Raw genomic sequence first — 19,445 nt, 5'->3', positions numbered from 1 at the left:
TGGATGGCTCCGAGTGCTATCATTCAAAAGACACCGTGCAGATCATATGCCATCTTTCCCTCCTTAATGGTGTGTGTGTATGTGTGTAAAAAGGAAAAACAGAGACGGAAGAAGCAATGGGAAACATGGAAGAGTTATGAAAGGAACTGAATGTTCTGTGTACAGCTTTCCCCTAAAATTCTATGTTTGAGGCAGGGTGATTGCACAATAAAAGCCTCCTCTGAAAACACCTCAATATACAGGTGTAGGTTTGAAAACCGTTTCCTAATTTGTAAATGTGAGAATGCTTGTACAGCGATCAAGGCTGACATCTAGAGGAGCAAAATAAAAATGCAACCTCCTAAAATATCTGTCCTGAAAAACCTCATTGGCAATAACACAGAGTTCATGTTGTCTTCTCACAATACAGCACCAAAACACATCTCCTCATACCATGATACTTGCTGTAGGGAGCAGCAGGCTATGGGCAGTTTCCTGGAGCATGTCCTATATCCCAACATGGTTTTTTAAAATAATAGGTGTTTGAATTTGCTATACAATTTACTCAGAAGTAAACATGAGCAGTATATCTACTCACAAATAAGCAGGACTAAATCACACAGCAGCACTTTCATATGGCATCACAAATACCAAGCCTCTGTATGACTACTCACAAGTAAGCATGACCAGCATGTTTACTCATAAGAAGACAGAGAGGGCATCTGCATGTTCAGAAGTAAGCAGCAGCTCTGGATCACTCAGCAGCTTCCTCTCCAGGCCGGGCCCACTCTCTCTCCCCCAGGAAAAGTTTTTTCAGAGTTTTTCCCTGCCAGGAAAAGGACACAGCCTGAAGCAGCAGCTGGTCTATAGGGGAAAGTGGGTGAGGTGCTGCTGGCTTTGTGGGTCACACTGAAAACATCCAAGGTGATGCACCCCTGTACTATACAATCTGATCTTAGTCATACTTCGATTACTTAAGTCTCATCTATTTCAATGGGTCTACTCTAAGTATGACTGTGTCTGAATTATGAATTGAACCCATCATGCTTTTAGTACGGATAGTAAACATTTCTGATAAAGCAGTATATGAACCAGTCCTTTATCTGAAGTAATGTACTTCAGATGATGGGGCACTTCCAAAGGGAAATGGTATATGTTATTAATGGAAGAATAAGGAAAAAGCTAAGAGTTATTGATTGGCTGGCATCCAAAGACATGGACATGTCCAATGGGCCTGCTAATGGTGAGCTGAGAAACTATTGGAGAATTTCTCTTCCCCCTGGAGAAATGATCAAGCCTCCTGGTTGATCATTTATACATCTGAAGGGACAGCTAGCAGTATGTGCATATATACTAAGCTACAACAAATACATACATGCTCAAGTCCTGTTCTATCAAAAATACTGCTGGTTAAAGTAACACAAATGCCACCTGGAGGCATGTTCTTGAATTTTCATGTTCTCCTGTTCCCCGCCTCGATCCAATCAGAGAGGCGCGTAAGAAATTTATTATTATTATTATCATCATCATCATCATCATCATCATCATCATTATTCACACTCCTCACATTCATTTGAGCTGTGTACAAATGGCTTTTTGAAATTCTCCACCCTATCTGTGGGCAAATGACTTAAGGAATGAAGTCATCTTCAACCCATAGTTTACCTTCCTGGCCAGTTTCAATCAAACATAATTAGCAATACCCAGTTTTTGGTTCCGATGAAATGACTATCTGCGGTTACTTGAAAATGGAAGCAAAAGCTTCCTACCTCCTCCTTGTGGCTGTGCTGGAAGAACGTGAAGTGGGGGGATGGGGACACAGGCTCATTCCCATAATATTATGGTTTAGCATTAAGCCTGAATTCAGCCCTATATGTGTGAAAATATGAATGCTGCTAATGGGGCAGGACATGAAAGAGAACCATTTTAAGTCAAAAATACATTCTAGCCAATGCAAGTTTTACATTTCTGTTACAGATACTGATAAAAAACACACCAGAAATTTAGTATGTAAAGATACAAAGGTATGTAAAGATACTGAGGTTAGCAAGACTGGGTTACAGTCTGCAAAATAGAAGGGGTTTTTTGGGGGGGGGGGTTAAGGCATGGAAAATCATAAATTCAGGAACAGCCAATCTTATATCCTACGCCAGGCATTCATTAAAATGTCTTTATTCAAAATAGCTTGACAGATATTTGAATTTAGAAAGAACTGAAAGAGTAGGAGCAGGAGTGAGTGATGATGGGGTGAGGAAGACCTTTGCCTCTTGCCTTAGGCAGCAATGAGGCTTAAGCTGCCCCTTGAAACATGAAACAAGCGATCCAGATGATAGGTTAAAGCAATGACAGCTAGTGGTGCCGATTTCGATGGGGGGCTGTGAATCCATTCTAAGCTTGGCTAGAACCAGCCAGAACTCTACAGGAGCTATATCCCAGGTTCAGTACCTTAGATAGCTCCTTTGGAGTTCTTGTTGCTTCTGACTAAAACCCAGAATGGATTCATGGCCCCACGAAAATTGGAGCCATCAGCCTCCAATAGGCAAAAATAAATAAATAAATAAGCTTGGGTATGGACCCACCAAAATTAACCACTTTTAAGTCCCATTGATTTCAGTGGGAGAGTTAAACATACACTTAAGTTCTGTTAAAATTAATGGAACTTAACGGTGCTTAACCTTGACTAGACTGTGCCTTACTTCATTAAATTTTATTTTTGTCATTCCTTTCCCTTAATCTTGAGGCTCAGCTTCCTTTGAGTCTTCCTCTTTTTCTTCTCCAGTCACTGCAACTGTGGGGGGAAATAAAATGAAAAGGAGAATAAATAAAATAACATAAAAATATTATCATTTTTTAAAATTTCTGAAACGTCAGCCTAATACTATGTGAACATGGAATTTATGAACAATTGTTGCATAAAAATGCTTAAGCTAAAATAAAAAACAGGCAAAGGTAAAAGCAAAAAAAAGGAAGAATAGAGAAAATGAGGGTTTATTTCTGTAAAAACTTGTGAATGGCTCATAATGTTGGGGAGAAAGACTTTGTTACTAAATAAAATAGGTTGTGAAGAATAGTTTTGAAGACAAAAGTTGAGGAAGCACCGCAGATATTGGTTGGATGCAGACTTTGTCATACTTAAAGACCAACTGAAATCAACAGGACTTAAGTTAGTCATGAATAATTTATCCGATTGATTTCAATGATTCAATGGAAGTATAAATACGTCTGAATCCAACCCATAGCCTGAAAGGGAGTAAGAAAATAGGCAATAAGGAAGAGATGAAGCTAACAGATTTAAAATATTTCTATTTCATCCAACTGTAGTGCAAATCTACTTTTGCACTGGATACAAACGAGGCTTTGCAGGATGCCATGTACTAACACAGTAGCCCTGCATCTGGAAGCCTACTCATGATCTGCGAGGTAGAGGAGTTGGGGCTTTCAGTGTCAAAGTGTCAGGAATGTTTAATTAGCAACAACGATGTCATCTGCCATGCCTCCTCAGATTTTCCCCATCCCCTTTGAATTTAGCTGCAATCCACACAGTAGTTGGTGCGGGGGGGGGGGGGGGGATGGATTTTCTCAGCAAACCCTGTTCTAATGCAAAGTATGTCAGGACTGCTTGTTCAAAGGACCAAGGATTGCGTTCTCTCTCTCTCTCTATCTCTCACCCTGATCCCCTTGGTCATCTTTAGCTGCCTCTTCTTCTTCCTCATTTTCTTTTGGTGATGTCACTTCAGTGGGCTCTGCTACCTCTGCAGGTGCCTCAGCAGTTTCAGCAAAAGCTTCAGCAGCAGTCTCAGCTCCAGCTGAAATAGAGGGGTGGGGGATTTGGGGGTGGGGAGTGAAAGCATATTTTTCAGTAATTGAAAATGCCCTCATTGTAACTGTAGGTGTCATAAACATCCATTGCCATGTCCCTAAAAATGGCACATAGGAATTATTCTTCTTTGTCACCGTGCCTGAAAGTTCCAATCACCTACGGGGGCCAATGAATCTCTGGATCTCTCCCTCTGCAAAGACAATTATGCACAACATTCCAAACGGAGTGGTGGACCTGCTATTGGGTCCAGATTTATTGGGGAAATCCTACACAGTGTAAGATTATAAAATATATTCAGTCTTGCGAAACCTTGATCTGCCAAATAAAAGATACCCATTAAATGTGGACTGCATCCACAGCCACAGTACAAACCTGAAGCTATCGCTTCCTCAGTTGATGGAGCCTGTACAGTTACTACCGGGGTCGTTTCTGGAGGAGGTGGTTCTTCAGGGACCCAGAGTATCAGGTTAGTAATTTTTGTTGCTTTCCATTTTGGAATAACTGGTACCAAAGCTTCTTCCTCCTCCTCTTCTTCTGGTTTTTCCTAAAGATCAGATGAATATTCAGAGTAACAGTTTGAATGAAAAAGGCAATGACAATACATATTTGTGGTCACACACACACACACACACATCATATTGCATGCGCCCTTGCAACCCTCAAAAATATACATGTCTTTGTTACATCTCATTTGGATTACTGCAACATGCTCTATGTGGGGCTGCCTTTGAAGACTGTTTGGAAACTTCATCTGGTTCAGAATGCTGCAGCCAGACTGTTGACTGGGTCCATTTAAAGGGAGAAAGTCATTATGCCTGTGCCACGCAACGGGTTCAGATGACACGGCAACCTATGATGCATGGGTAATTAGAGTAATCCTGGTCATGCAACTGCCACACATAGGAGCAGGGGAAACAACCACCTGGTCAGGCTGTAGTGTTGGAGAACAGAGCTGTGTGTGTCAGGTAGCCTGCCCTGCAATCCCTAACTTATCCTGGTGCCCTCAGGTGCAGTGGAGGACATGTTCCATTCACCAGCGTTAAAGATTCAACAACCAGGAGATGTCTATACGATGTGGCTTTGTAGCCAATTTCCTTAAAACGCCGCAGCATTGCTGCTGCAAAGCAGAACCGATAAATATAGACAGCAGGAGGGAGTGCAGGCTATCCAGCCGGCTCATCAAGCCTGCCTCCTGTCCTGTATTCCTGCACTAACCCTGGATGGGGGGAGGGGGGAATCACAATTGGGCTTGGCTCCAACCCAAGCAATGCCCACTGGGCTTAACCTGAACCAAGGCCGCCACCGTCAGACAGAGAAACAACAGGGGGAACACACTGTTAGAAAGCACAATTTGGGAGTTAAAAGTCCAACATGGCTGCATCATATAAACAACACAGCACCACTGTGCAGCCACTACAGGGTTATTAGAGTGTATAGACACACACACACATCTGGCTGGCTTTGGTACATGGAACAGGAGGAGGGTGCCATCTTGTCCTCCCAAGACTGGCAAAATATCTTGGGCCAGTCTTGGGAGGACTATGGTCTCCTCTATAAGCCTGTCTGGGTCTTGAGATGCTCCAGAGAGGCCCTTCGCCATGTCCCACAAGCATCTGATGTGTGCATGGGAGCAACTCAAGAAGCTGCCTTCTCATTGGCTATGCCCAGACTTTGGAATTCTTTATGGAAGGAGGCTTGTTCAGCCCCCTCGTTGATGGCCTTCCTCCAACAGGCAAGTCCCTTGTTCTTTAAACAGGTGCTTAGTTTACTAGGCAGGTTGATTTTATTTGCTCTGTGTTTTCACTTGTATTTCTGGTTCAATTATGTTTTAATTACGTTTTTAATTGGCTGCCATTTTTTTAATCTGATCTTATCTGAGTTGCAGTACTGCATGCCTGTTTGTGGATTGGTAGTTTTTTGTTTTGTTTTTAAGGGTTTTATTGTTGTTAATTACCCTGGGCATTTTTCAAGGAAGGCAGTATATAAATGTAACAAAAAAATAAATATCTGAATAAGGCTCAGTCAGTAATCCAGAAGCATGGTGATTCAGAAAAAATCTTGACCCAACTTTTCTTCTAGAAGTATTTGCCATAAAATCTGCCTGCTCTTTAAGATCTCCATGAGAGAACCTGCTCCAGATGCTATGCTCTTCAATAGCATTTGAAGACCTGGCACCCTGATGATGGAATACATCCCCTAAAGACACTTGGACAGTGTCCACTGCACTAGGTGCCAGCAACAGTATACTTCTTATGTCTTTGCTATTTCCCTCTATTGGATTGCAAACAGTACGTTGGTTTCAATTTTTTTTTTATCTAAATAAAGAGTTAATGGTATTATAAGCATCTACTCATATCTGAAACCATGGTTTGATTTTGTTCTAACAAACCCACGATTAAAGAAACCACAGTTCCATGGGTTCTGATGGAATGGGAAACTGTGGTTAGTTTAACAGCAGAAGCAAACGCTTCCAACCACCTCCTTGTGGTTGTTCTCTATGTTTAAAAAGTGAAATGATATAATATCAACACATGCTCCACAGGAGTTCTTTCTTTTCCAGAATTCCTTTCTAACTTATGTCACATGCAAGCAAACCATGCAGAAACACTCCTTTTCAAAGCCAGAGAGCACCTCTGTTGTACTAGGTTCCGTGAAGATAAAGGCTTCAATGGCTGGTTGCTTCTCATAGTTCTGAGCAGAAGGCAGTTCTTTGCTGCCTCTCCCCTTGCTTTTGGTTCGCACGAGCTAAGCAAGTTGCAAAAAGGAATCAAAGTGAATGATGAATTCCACTATTCAAGAGTTTAAAAGCCCCATTTGCAATGGAGGAAAGTACAACTTTGTTGGAAAGAACAGAACTTGCATTCGTGGAATAAAGGGAGGCTTGCAGCACAAGTTTCACAAAAGAGTAAAATAATTTGAAAAGAGGACAGAAGCATATGGCACACTTTCTAAAAACTGTACCACATGCTTTGTCACTGGTTGATGGCTCCCTATAGCTTTGAACAGAAGGTGCTCATTTGCTGCCTCTTTTGCAGGACAGATATATAGGGGCCAGGGAAAGGTGGGAGTGGGCTGGGGACACCGGGTATTTACAGGAAATTTGAATCCAACAACATTAGCTGTTTTGCATGCTAAGTATTCAGAGTTTACTACCTTTTTAAAAAGAATCTAAGATTCAGATTTGAGTTGCAGATATTAAAGGCATTCCTTAAATCAGTTTTAAAACAAAAATATAGTGATATCCTTTCCTTGAAAACAAAATACTATGTTTATATAGCTGACATTAAGGAGGAGGTTCTCATGCTGGAGGGTAAGCATTCACAGCACTCTTTGAATGAAGGGCTAGTCTGGCTATGCAATTCTGTGCTGTTACTGATCTAAGATCTGTTGCACAGTCCCCACTGAAATAAATGAGAGCAGCAAAAAAATGCTAGTATAGATTGAGCCCTTAGCCAGCAGCTGACTTGCAACAAAACTGAAACGAGGTCAGAAAAATGTTCTGAGAATGTTTGGTATTAAATATCAGAGCACTGATCTAACATAACATTTTGAGCTCTGAGTTTCATGTATGAAGTTACCCATGAATGCCTACGTACAGACTCAGTTCACAGCACCACTCATGTTGTAGATAGGGTGTTGGAAAAGCACAACTGCAAAGCCTTGAAAGTCTAACTCTCTGTACCATTATACATTTTAATACCACCACTAGGGGTGGTAAAGACACAGGAAAACAGGGTGGGGAAGACAACAAGTGAGTCCTATGTGGAACCCTCCATCCATTTTTTATTTTAACTTTTGCAAAAAGATCTGCATGGATTTAGGGCCAGGTATTCCTACAGCAACAGGCTAAAAGAAAAATGGAGAATCAAGCCCACCTTCTCATCTTGTGAAATGCAGGCCAGATGACTGAATTCACGCTAGCGTTGTTATGAAAATGGTTACTGTTGCATTGTAAAGCTAAGAAAAGTACATACCTTTTAACAAGATTTATTGTTCACCTGTCAGCTACAAGACGTAACAAGAATCAAGTGAGCTAAAATAATAAATACAATCCTGGGCTTTCTAGTTGTTAGCATTATTTACACTATAGCATTTACCTCGTGACAATATTCCCCGTGTTGTTCACATCCAATATCAAATATATACTTCCCAGGACCCAATGGCTGTATGAGAAAAGGAGGAAAAAGTAATGTTCCGACAATATCAAATCCTAAAGACACAAAATATCCCTCAAACTGCTTTATACTCTAGCACCCCCAAAGATGGCATCTTCCAACAATGCCCTTCTGCATTCTATACAGGAAAACGAGTCATTCTCTACATACACACAAAAAGACAGAAATCTGGTATCAGAAACAGCAATATCCAGAAACCAGTGGGGGAACATTTCAATCTCCTAGGAGACTTTGTTGCTGACCTGAAAGTAATAATTCGTATGTAAACTTTAACATAATTGTCACAGATTATGACAATTGTATTTTTTACATTGCATTTTCATCTGACCCGACTGTTAAAATTTTCCCCTTTTACACTCATGTGCACCTGCCAATTGACGATAACGCATCATGCATTTGATGAAATGGATTCTAGTACCCAAAGCGCATGCCATAGTAAATTTGGTATTCTTTCAAGTTAGTCTTACTTGTTTTTGCTGATACTGTTAAGAAATTTATACACCAGGGTCCTCACTGGGACGTCCACAGGACCTCCAAAGGCACCCACAAAGCTCTCCATTCCCTGCCCTTTCAAAAATGTATTTATAATTTTTTAAAAATGAAAACGTTAGGTCATCATGTTCTGCTTCCCATTCCTGGACCTGCACTGATCAGCTGTTCAGGAAGAGAAGGAAATAGTTTTCCCCTAGCCGCATAGACTTGTCCCCTTTGCTCTTTCTCTGGGCTATACCACATGAGGATAAAATTTCGCATCCTTACCAGGGCTTCTGCTTCTGGATTCTCTGCAGGAATAAAATCAGCTTCTTTACACAGTCGGACATGTGCTTTTATTTGGGGAATACCTTTCTATACGTTTCATTTTACAGCAACTAGATGGTGCTGTGGTTACAGCGCAACTTCAGAATTTCATGGGAAAGAATTGCATTTTGAAGTCTTCTTATTAAGGTTTCCCTGATTTTTTTGAAAGTGAGATAAAGCTCAAAAAGCTCAGGAGATGCCCTAGAGGTTGATGACGTCATGTAAAGGACCCACAAACTACCATGAGCAATCAATCATGTGTGTGTAATAAAAGCCACATTTAATTAAGCCCTCTATCTTTCCACTCCCAGCCCCTAACCTTGTTATTTCTCTTTACCCATCCGCTTTCCTTGCTATTTCTCTCCCTTCCTTATCCCTACCCTTCTTCTTTCTCTCCCTTCCTAGCCCTACACTTGCTCTTTTTCTCTCACTAAACCCTATATCTTGCTGTTTCTCTTCACTCCCAACTTCTAGCATCACTCTTTCTCGCCCCTCTACCCCTCTATTTCCCCCCTTCCTCCCAGCCTCTTGCCTTGCTATTTCTCCCCCAGCCCCCATGTCTTTTGACTAGCCAGGACCCCACAGCAGTTATTATGTGTCTAGCCTCATGCTCTATGGAACCCATTGATGGTGCCCATACCAGTCTCTCAAATTCCCAAAAGGGCCCACTGGTCCAAAAAGTTTGGGAACCCCTGATATTCACCATCTACCAAAATAAAACACACATTCTCAGGCTAATCAAACCCTCCTGAGAAATGTGTATGGACAGGTAGAACTGCTCCCACACTAAAGTGAAAGAAAAGCACTTGCTCACATAAGACTCTGCGTGAAGTCTTATATGTGAGAACCTCTGTACATAAGGAGCTTCTGGGCTAACATCAGGACTATCATATATTGGAAGGGGAGACTGGATACAAGATAAGCTGAAGAAGTGACACGGCACTCTCAGTTAAGATTTAAATAATGAAAAATCCCTTCCAAGACATTCGAAGATCACTACTAGTTCTAACATACATACGTACATTCTTATTCACAAACTTCCCCTGGAATCTATGGTTTAGGTGAATAATTTCAGCAGATCCTTCTTGTTGTCCATTTGCCCAGGTGCCAACATACTTAGAGCCAGTTAGTGCATAGAAATAGGTACCTTGCCCATGCCTATGGAGAGACAAAGAGCAGCTTCACGTTAAACAGGTAGAAAAGCCTAATTCTGATTCTGAACACTGTCTGAGCTGTCTCTCCCACATTGTCTCAGAATGCACTGATAAAAATTCAAGGCAATTTAAATAATCAATTTAAAGTAATTATTAAATTTATCTCTAAGAAAAATCTGGTTTAAATCACCGATTTAAATTAAGGCTGCAATCCAGTCCTCACTTACCTCAGAGTAAGCCCCACTGAATTCAATGAGACTTACTTCCAAGTAGACATGTATAGGATTTCACTGTTCATTTACCGTTTTGAATTCCATGTATTTCCCGAATAAGAATGCAAACTACCTGGTTGATTTAACAGTTAATGCACACTGGTTTTCAACTAAATAGAGCCTTGGCTTATTTACTGATTTAGTATGTACTTGAGAGCAGCTGACACATGGCATGTTAGGATGAAATTCCGGGAACGGAAAATGGTGGGCAGGAGAGACAGAAGAAATTGGCCTGGTCAAGTGCCTAAGCTTATCATGAATATCCTGGAAGGAGGATTAGGGTTGGTGGGAAGGGGTGGGGGAAATAAAGGCCATAAGGCTAAACAAAAAACCAAAAAGCCTCCCATTCCTATGGACCTTTCCCACTTTCCAGAGCCACCACCCTTGCTCCATGGCAATACAATGCTCAGGTTCAGGACTGGCAGCAGCCCCAAAACGTAGGTTCATAGAATTGTAGAAAAGCAGAGTTGGAAGGGGCCTATAAGGCTATCGAGTCCAACCCCCTCCTGGGCATGCAGGAATCCACCTTAAAGCATCCCTGACAGATGGTTGTCCAGCTGCCTCTTGAATGTCTCTAGTGTGGGAGTGCCCACGACCTCCCTAGGTCATTGGTTCCATTGTCGTACCGCTCTAACAGTCAGGAAGATTAGAAATAACATTATTATTAATTATTATGATGATGATGCCATTGAGTCCAACCCACTGCTCAATGCAGGAATCCACCCTAAAGCATCCCTGACAGATGGTTGTCTAGCTGCCTCTTGAATGACTCTAGTGTGGGAGAGCCCATAACCTCCCTAGGTAACTGATTCCATTGTCGTACTGCTCTAACAGTCAGGAAGTTTTTCCTGATGTCCAGCCGGATTCTGGCTTCCTGTAACTTGAACCCATTATTTTGTGTCCTGCACTCTGGGATGATTGTGAAGAATTCTCTAGCACTACATTGCATGGCAAGGGAAGATCTTGCAGTGGGTAGAGAAAAAAGTATCCTTTCCCCCTTCCTGTCTGAGAGGCCTAAAAAGCACTGCAAGGATCCTGACTGAGGCTGGCTGAAGCCATCAATGAAAGTTGTCCTAAAGGTTAGGGACACGGTGCAAGATTTTGTTTCAGATCCTACTGCAGCCTCCTCCTAACTGGTGCCCTCCAGATGTGCTGGACCACAACTACCACTATCCCCCGCCAGCACAGCCTGTGCAGGTTCTGGATTATGGGAGTTGCAGATCAACAAATCTGGAGGGCACCAGGTTGGGGAAGGCTGCACTAGTATTTACAATTCATCAATCATATTTAAAAAAAGAAACCTGAAACTGCAGTGAAGCAAACCTGCAATGATTGAACCAGTCTCCAGTATACGTGTCTCCATTTACATAGTAATAAACGCCATTTCCATGCCTTTGGTCCTCCACCCAGTCTCCTGCAATGAACATAATAGAAAGCTATATAAAACTTTCCACACACACACGCACCTTTGTAAACTGTAGTACTTGGTCTTGGCTTGAACAAATAATGTAATAGTTAATGTCAGGGAAAGTGCTCAGTACTTATACAATAGTAATATAATAAATATAATTCATATTTCACTGATCGTGATTGAAAAATCTAGAACTAAAAGAATCCTGTATGAAGGGGAACAACAACAAGGAAGTAAAACTGGAGCATTTCATCATGTAAACAGAGATTTCCTGGAATAAGAATGTGCCCAAAAGACAGGGCAACAAAAATATTAGTTTGGTGTACCTCTCTACACCATTTTGAGGCGTCATCATACAGGGGAAAATCTCGTTTCCTTACTGTCACTTCTCCACCCGCACGTTTGTCCCTCATTACTTCCTCTTTCAAAAGAGGAAGTAAACAACGTGCACGTGGCCGTTTTGATCGCGCTGCTTCTTCTGCACATAGCAGGTGATAGAGGCAAGTTCCATCTCAAAAAATAAGTCAGACTTTCTGGGGGGGGATGTTGTTGCATGTAGAAGGCTAGAAGGGGTGGGAGGTGCGTGGGATGCAGACGATGTCGTGAGAGGGACCTGTGGAAATCTGTGAGTGCCTAGCAATAAAACACTCGTCTGATGACGCCCTTGATCTTCTTGTACTGCTGCTGACACTTGTCTCTCTCTCAGTTGCAAATCCTATCACTCCAAAGTACAATTCACCTACTGGAAGTAATCTTCTGTTTCAGGTCTGATACCTTGTGACTCACTAAGCCTTTAAGTTATGTATGCTGGTCCACTAGGAGGCTGAAAACTTCCTGTTTGTTTCTACCTGACTGGAACTGCAAAAATGTTGACCAAAAGTTTTGCAAGCCACCTGGCAGGCCATAATACGTTGCTGATGGTCATGCATTCAGCTTAGCAGATCACAAGTTGTGCAGGCCTCCTCCATTGTGATTAACTGCTCATTAGTCAAGGGCTCAAGGAGGAACATAATGCCAGTGCTGATCCATAACAGAAGTGCCCCCCTGAAGATACTTTATATGCACATATGTATGCACAGAGAAAGGTGTGTGCAGGACTGCACTGCTTGCCCCACCACCAACACTGTGTACACAATGCATAATGTACGTACAGCAGCACCTATCCATACACAGCTGCACACATGTAGGTACTCCATGTGCCTGAGAGGCCTGTATTATGGGATGGGGGCAATCTTGATCATGTGGAATGAAGGTGTACGCGACTAAAGTGCCCCTTTGTAGAACTTGCACTCAACATGCATAGATCAACACAGTGGAGCCAGTGGCACATGTGACATCAGGGGCTGATGCAAAGTGGCTTGTATTAATCTAGCTATAGTAGCATCCTGTGCACAGCCAGTGGGTCCTGCTCTGCCTATCTGCCATAATCCCATAATGGGAAGAGCCATAGTTCAGTGGACGAGCATATACTTTGCAGGTATAAGGTCCATGTTTAAACCCAGCATCTCTAGTTAAAGGATTTCATGTACAGGACTGGAAATGGCCTCTGCATCAATCCTCGGAGAGCCAGTGAAAGTCAGGGCATACAGTGGAGGCTGATGGCTCCAATTTCGGTGGAGCTGTGATACCATTCTGTTTTAATCAGAATCGGCCAAAACTCTAAAGGAGCTATCCAAAGTGCTGAACCCTATTCCCAAAATGGCCAGGTTTGATCGCAGGGGTAAAAGAAGCCATCATGGCTTCTCCCCTGCCCCTGCCACATGTACGCTAGTTGTTTACATAATTACCCACGCTGCATGCTGGGTCTGGACATCATGCCAACCCACACTGTTATGTAAACAAGAGATACACACAGCAAGCACAGCGGGGGGGGGGGGGGGAGAGAGAAGCCATAATGCCTTTTCTCACCCCCACAATCATGCAAAACCAGTCTCCAAGATCCTGATCCAAGTTAGGAACATAGGAAGCTTCCTTATACTGAGTCATATAGCCCAGTATTGTTGACTCTGACAGCAGCAGCTCTCCAGGGTTCAGGGCACAAATTTTTCCAGGCCTATTTTGAGATCCCAAAGATCACAGAATCATAGAATAGCAGAGTTGGAAGGGGCCTACAAGGCCATCGAGTCCAACACCCTGCTCAATGCAGGAATCCACCCTAAAGCATCCCTGACAGATGCTTGTCCAGCTGCCTCTTGAATGCCTCTAGTGTGGGAGAGCCCACAACCACCGTCGCACTGCTCTAACAGTCAGGAAGTTTTTCCTGATGTCCAGCTGGAATCTGGCTTCCTTTAACTTGAGCCCGTTATTCCGTGTCCTGCACTCTGGGAGGATTGAGAAGAGATCCTGGCCCTCCTCTGTGTGACAACCTTTTAAGTATTTGAAGAGTGCTATCATGTCTCCCCTCAATCTTCTCTTCTCCAGGCTAAACATGCCCAGTTCATTCAGTCTCTCTTCATAGGGCTTTGTTTCTAGACCTCTGATCATCCTGGTTGCCCTCTTCTGAACACGCTCCAGCTTGTCTGCATCCTTCTTGAATTGTGGAGCCCAGAACTGGACAAAATACTCTAGATGAGGCCTAACCAGGGCTGAATAGAGAGGAACCAGTACCTCATGTGATTTGGAAGCTATACTTCTATTAATGCAGCCCAAAATAGCATTTGCCTTTCTTGCAGCCATATCGCACTGTTGGCTCATATTCAGCTTGCGAACTACAACAATTCCAAGATCTTTCTCGTTTGTAGTATTGCTGAGCCAAGTGTTCCCCATCTTGTAACTGTGCATTTGGTTTCTATTCCCTAAATGTAGAACTTGGCATTTATCCCTATTAAATTTCATTCTGTTGTTTTCAGCCCAGCACTCCAGCCTATCAAGATCACTTTGAAGTTTGTTTCTGTCTTCCAGGGTATTAGCTATCCCACCCAATTTTGTGTCATCTGCAAATTTGATCAGCGTTCCCTGCACCTCCTCGTCCAAATCATTAATAAAAATGTTGAAGAGCACTGGGCCCAGGACTGAGCCCTGCGGCACCCCACTCAGAGCAAGTGCTCTACCACTGAGCTATGGCCCCTCCCCATTTATGTGCTACAAGAGTTTTACCCTTTCAGAAAACTAGAAGTGATCGTACTGATCAGCTGTTATAGGGCAGTAACGCTGGGGCTGGATTTATTCTCTCTCCACTTTTCACCCTCCCACCAAAAGTTGATTGGTTTGTTTACAGATTTTGGGCAGCTGCCTTAGGGAGGGAACCAGACATGCAATTCTTCATCTAGCTAGAGACATACATACTTCCATATGTACTGCTTTATCAAGGTGTATTTCTCCTCATTTTATACAAAACCTTCAATCATTTCTTCTCTGAAGTCTATGCTGTGGCAAGTATGGAGGGAAGGAAAGGTTTAATAATCTTTTTGTTTGTGGAATCAAATAACTCCTCTCAATCTATTGTTCCCTACCACCACAGTCTATCATTAATTCACAAACAGGGACACAATTGCCATCAGAAACCTCACAATTAAATATGAACAAAGAAATACAATTTACCTTCATATTTGGATCCATCAGGATAAATGAAGACGCCATGGCCATGTTTTTTGTTGTCAAAGTATTCTCCTGTGTAGCGTGCACCATTTTTAAATCTGTACAGTCCCTGAAACATACATGTTGCACAGAGTTATTGTTCAATCTCAGGATTGTTTGATTACTGTGCCTATATTAGAAAAATAGCTGACATGTGCAAACAAGTAGGATCTGCCACAAAATGTTGCAAGGTCGACTGCTCCTATTCAGATTTCCAGTTACTCCATTCCATTCCACCCTCCCTGGTTTTCCATTTTTCTCCCCAACAGCCAATCAGTATTCAGTGCTCACTGAGTATGCTCAGTCTTCACTGGACCACTTCTTGGTCATTCCCTCCACCCTACCCCACCCACTTAGAGTTCACCCATCCCCCAAAAAGTTGGTTTGTATTCCTGTAAACCTTGGGGTTCCTCAAAGCCTGCTGATACCTCCATCTTGTGCATGGATGGTGCTATTTTAGCCACATAAGTATTGGCACTCAGAGACTAGGTTTTCCAGTGGCAAATGAGCAAATTGTTTTCAAAATGAATCTTACCTGCCCACTTCTTTTACCATTTGCATATTCACCTTCATAGGTATCACCATTGGGTAATCTGGCCTTCCCATGTCCATGCCGTTCACCAGCTTCATTGCGTTCTCCTTCATATTCCTACTCAAATGAGAATGAACTGTTAGCATTCCACTAAAACAGAGAAGCTAAACTGCTTATAAACTAGGGTGACCATATGAAAAGGAGGACAGGGCTCCTGTATCTTTAACAGTTGCATAGAAAAGGAAATTTCAGCAGGTGTTGTTTGTATATATGGGAAACCTGGTGAATTTCCTCTTCATCACAATAGTTAAAGCTGCAGGTGCCCTGCCCTCTTTTAAATCTGGTCACTCTAGTATAGCTCCTGCACTTTAACTGTTGGGATGAAGAGGGAATTTCAGCAGGTTCTCCATATATACAAATGACACCTGCTGAAATTCCCTTTTCTATTCAAGTGTTAAAGATACAGGAGTCCTGTCTTCCTTTTCATATGGTCACCCTATGTAACACTTACCATGGAAAAAGTTCCATTGAACTTAATATGACTTATTTCTGACATGCATAGAATTGACTAGCAAAGAAATATTTGGAATATATAATAACTTCTATATTCATACTGGTCTTAGGCCATAACTCAGTGGTAGAACATGCTTTACATTCAAAGCCATTGGTAGTTTTCTTCCAGAGGGGTAGCTGAATGAACTCTGTTGCAGCAAAAACAAGAAAGACTCTTCTGGCACCTAAAAGACTACCAGATTTATTTATTTGTTTATTTAGTGCATTTCTCTCTAGAAGGTTCACAAAAATTAAAACCGTCAAGTACAATTCAAGGTATAAAACAAACCACAGTATAAAAACACAATATAAAAGTACAATATAAAGGCATAACCAGGATGAAACCGAGCAGCAATGCAGAGGTTTATATGGATTTAAAATACAGATTTTAAACAGCAAAATTAAAAGACTAAAATGATAAACTGTTAAAGTACTGGGAAAATAAAAAGATCTTCACCTGGCATCGAAAGGAGTTTATTATAGTCACACTGACTGAACTAGATGGATCAATGGTTTGACCTGGTATAAGGCAGGGTCCTATGTTTATAATCAAAATTTACTTGAAACACAATTTACTTTTTAAACATTTTAATGTTTGTTTATATAGGGTAACCATATGAAAAGGACAGGGCTCCTGTATCTTTAACAGTTGCATTGAAAAGGGAATTTCAGCAGGTGTCATTTTCTATGCAACTATTAAAGATACAGGAGCCCTGTCCTCCTTTTCATATGGTCACCCTAAGTTACACATAATGTGGTGACTGTTTTATTTTTACCCAAACGTTTCTGTCATCATGCAAAAGTGCATTAATCAGTCAGCAAAAGCCGCTTTCTTCACCAGGTCCTGCACCACAGTGGGAGATGTTTACTCAGATGACGTTTACTCCTGTGCAGGTTTACTCAGAAGTCAGTCCCACTGTAATCAATGGGGCTTACTCCACAGTAAATGTGTTTCGAATATCTAACTCAACCATACACATATATCCCCCCCCCCCACCAACACTTTTTCTCTCGCCGGCTCTTTCCCGCTCTCCTATATCCCCCCGCGCCGCCTCGCACTGACCCCCAAGTCGTTCTCTGCCTCCTCTTCGATCTCTTCTGAGCCAAGGTCCGACATGCTTCAGCCAAGGCCCTGTCACTATGGAAACGGCGTCCTGGTCGGACCCCGCCCCCTCACCGACCTCCTGCGAGAGCGGTGCTCCAGGAGCGTGATCTCCATAGCAACCGTGGTTTGAACCGTCGCGGCTGATCCGGCAGGGAAGCCAATGCCTGTTCCGCCTCCCTTTCTTCCACCTTCTGCGTCTCGGCACTTGTTGCCTCCGCGATTGGTCCGCTGTGTGACAGGCAGGCGGGACATAACTTTTGACGGGGGCTTGCGGGCGGCGCATTTGGCTTTCTTTGTGTGTTTCTTTGCAACGTTCTTTAAGGCTGCACGACAGGAAAAGAAACAATGGGCACAGCATTTCCCAGGGTGGGGATGAAATGGCAGGGAAACGTTCACTTCTTGAAACTCTGCATCAGTCTTTCTCAACGCGGTGTCCCCCAGATGTTTGGACTTCAACTCCCATCAGCCCGGCCAATGATCAGGAATTCGTACCCGGGACTTACCGATTCATAGCACAGTCTTATGCTGCACAATCCTTTGGTTCACTCAGAAATAAGCCCCACTGAGTTCAATGACTGACCCCCAAGTAAGTGTGCACGGGATTGCAGCCTTACCCACTACTAGATGAGCCTGCTTCCTCACAGCTAAATAAATATTTAGTAAATCACTATCTTGTATCAAAAGCATTTAAACACACACACACATGGTATACATAGGTATGTGATGGATTTTAGAAATCTGAATTATAAGTGCAACCAGAGTACTTTCTATTTTGGACTTGCTAGTTGTTGTTGACATCTACAGTCTCAGATCTTACATTTCTGGTTATTTCTAGGGGCGTGCACGGACCCCCCCAATCCTCTTCGTGGCCCGATCTGGAAAATCCGGATCGGGCCCGATCCTCTTCGCACCGCTCCGCCTGTCTCCCGCTCTGCTCCACGGAGCGAGATCCGGCTTTGCCGCCGTTGCTACATGGACAGCAGCGGCGGCGCAAGATAAGCCACCCCACCCCCGCCCCCTTACCTGCATCCATCACGGGCTTCAATTGAGGCCCTGGTTGAAGCCGGAAGAGGCCTCGGCCTTCACTTCCGCCTTCAACTGGGGCCTCAATTGAAGCCTGTGATGGACGCAGATAAGCGTCCCTCCCTGCTCCCTTACCTGGCGCCGCATGGATGGCGGCGCCGGCAGCACCAAATGAGTCCCACACACACACTTACCTGCAGACGAAGCTCTGGATTGAGGTGATCCTCTTCGCCTCGATCCGCAGCCCCCCTGATTCTCTTTGCCTCCACCTTTTCCGGGGGCGAATTAGGCCGCCACGATCCTGCTTCTCTGAACCAAAGAGAAGCGGAGCACATCCCTAGTTATTTCTTTGAGATGCAAATAAATCCTGTTTATCTGTACAACAGATAAGTGTAAAAGACTCATTTTCTTGTGTCAACAGCGGATTAAAACTAGTTCTTGGAGCATCAAATTGAATGGGCCTAAGGCAGCAGATACTGGGAAGTGGCAGCAAAGTGTTGAAGAACAGAGTGGTGGGCCACATGTCCTGTCCTGTGCTCCCTAAGCTACCCTATTTCTTCGATTCTAAGACGCACTTTTTTCCCATATAAACTTCTCTAAAAATGGGGTGCGTCTTAGAATCGCAGGTGTGTCTTAGGGTGTGTGTTTTTTCTGTTGGTGGTACTGAAATTAGTGTGCGTCTTACAATCGATGGCGTCTTACAATCGAAGAAATACGGTAGTATGCTATCTTCAAGTGCATCAGAGGATATTGTCTCATCATCAATGTTGAAGAAATTTTCAACTGCTAGTCCAGTCAGCTTTTGTACATGGAATGGGAGAGGGTAGCATTTCATTCTTCGACACTCGGCAGCAAAACATATTGGGACATTTTGGAAGACTTTCTTATATCAGAAATACATTTGCAGTTTTGAAAGGGAGAAGGATAAGATATTATTAAATACTCTTAGGCTGCAATCCTATGCATACTTACATGGGAGTAAGCTCCACTGAACACAATTGAACTTATTTTTCAGTAAACATGCATAGGTTTATGCTTTTAGATCTAT

At 42.9% G+C, this 19,445-nt stretch overlaps 2 protein-coding genes across 2 annotated transcripts in view; both read right to left on the bottom strand.

Moving 5' to 3' along the window:
- WDR4 (WD repeat domain 4) overlaps positions 1-19,445 on the bottom strand; it is a 208,983-nt gene that overhangs the window by 20,005 nt on the left and 169,533 nt on the right. The gene's annotated exons all lie outside the window — the stretch shown is intronic.
- Positions 2,527-17,507, bottom strand: RSPH1 (radial spoke head component 1). The gene is made up of 9 exons (XM_063127554.1): positions 17,333-17,507; positions 15,721-15,834; positions 15,150-15,255; positions 11,522-11,612; positions 9,795-9,930; positions 7,897-7,962; positions 4,172-4,343; positions 3,648-3,785; positions 2,527-2,767 (listed from the first exon to the last, which is right to left on the bottom strand). Exons 1-9 carry the CDS (start codon positions 17,384-17,386, stop codon positions 2,709-2,711), a joined length of 936 nt encoding a protein of 311 aa, XP_062983624.1. The 5' UTR covers positions 17,387-17,507; the 3' UTR covers positions 2,527-2,708.

The sequence above is a fragment of the Elgaria multicarinata genome, chromosome 5, assembly GCF_023053635.1.
Source record: "Elgaria multicarinata webbii isolate HBS135686 ecotype San Diego chromosome 5, rElgMul1.1.pri, whole genome shotgun sequence".
In the NCBI taxonomy this organism is placed as follows: Eukaryota; Metazoa; Chordata; class Lepidosauria; order Squamata; family Anguidae; genus Elgaria; species Elgaria multicarinata.
The sequence above is the reverse complement of the archived record's forward strand: the minus strand, read 5'-3'. Positions and strand labels throughout refer to the sequence as shown.

What these genes read in the sequence shown, in the direction of transcription:
- RSPH1 (XM_063127554.1), bottom strand. Translation starts at nt 17,386, where the DNA reads ATGTCGGACCTTGGCTCAGAAGAGATCGAAGAGGAGGCAGAGAACGAC. An exon ending in GACTGGTTCAATCATTGCAG is followed by an intron (nt 9,931 to 11,521) that starts GTTTGCTTCACT and finishes GTCTCTCCATAG; the next exon opens with GCATGGGCAAGGTACCTATT. An exon ending in GGAAGTTTGTGAATAAGAAT is followed by an intron (nt 7,963 to 9,794) that starts GTACGTATGTAT and finishes TTTCTCATACAG; the next exon opens with CCATTGGGTCCTGGGAAGTA.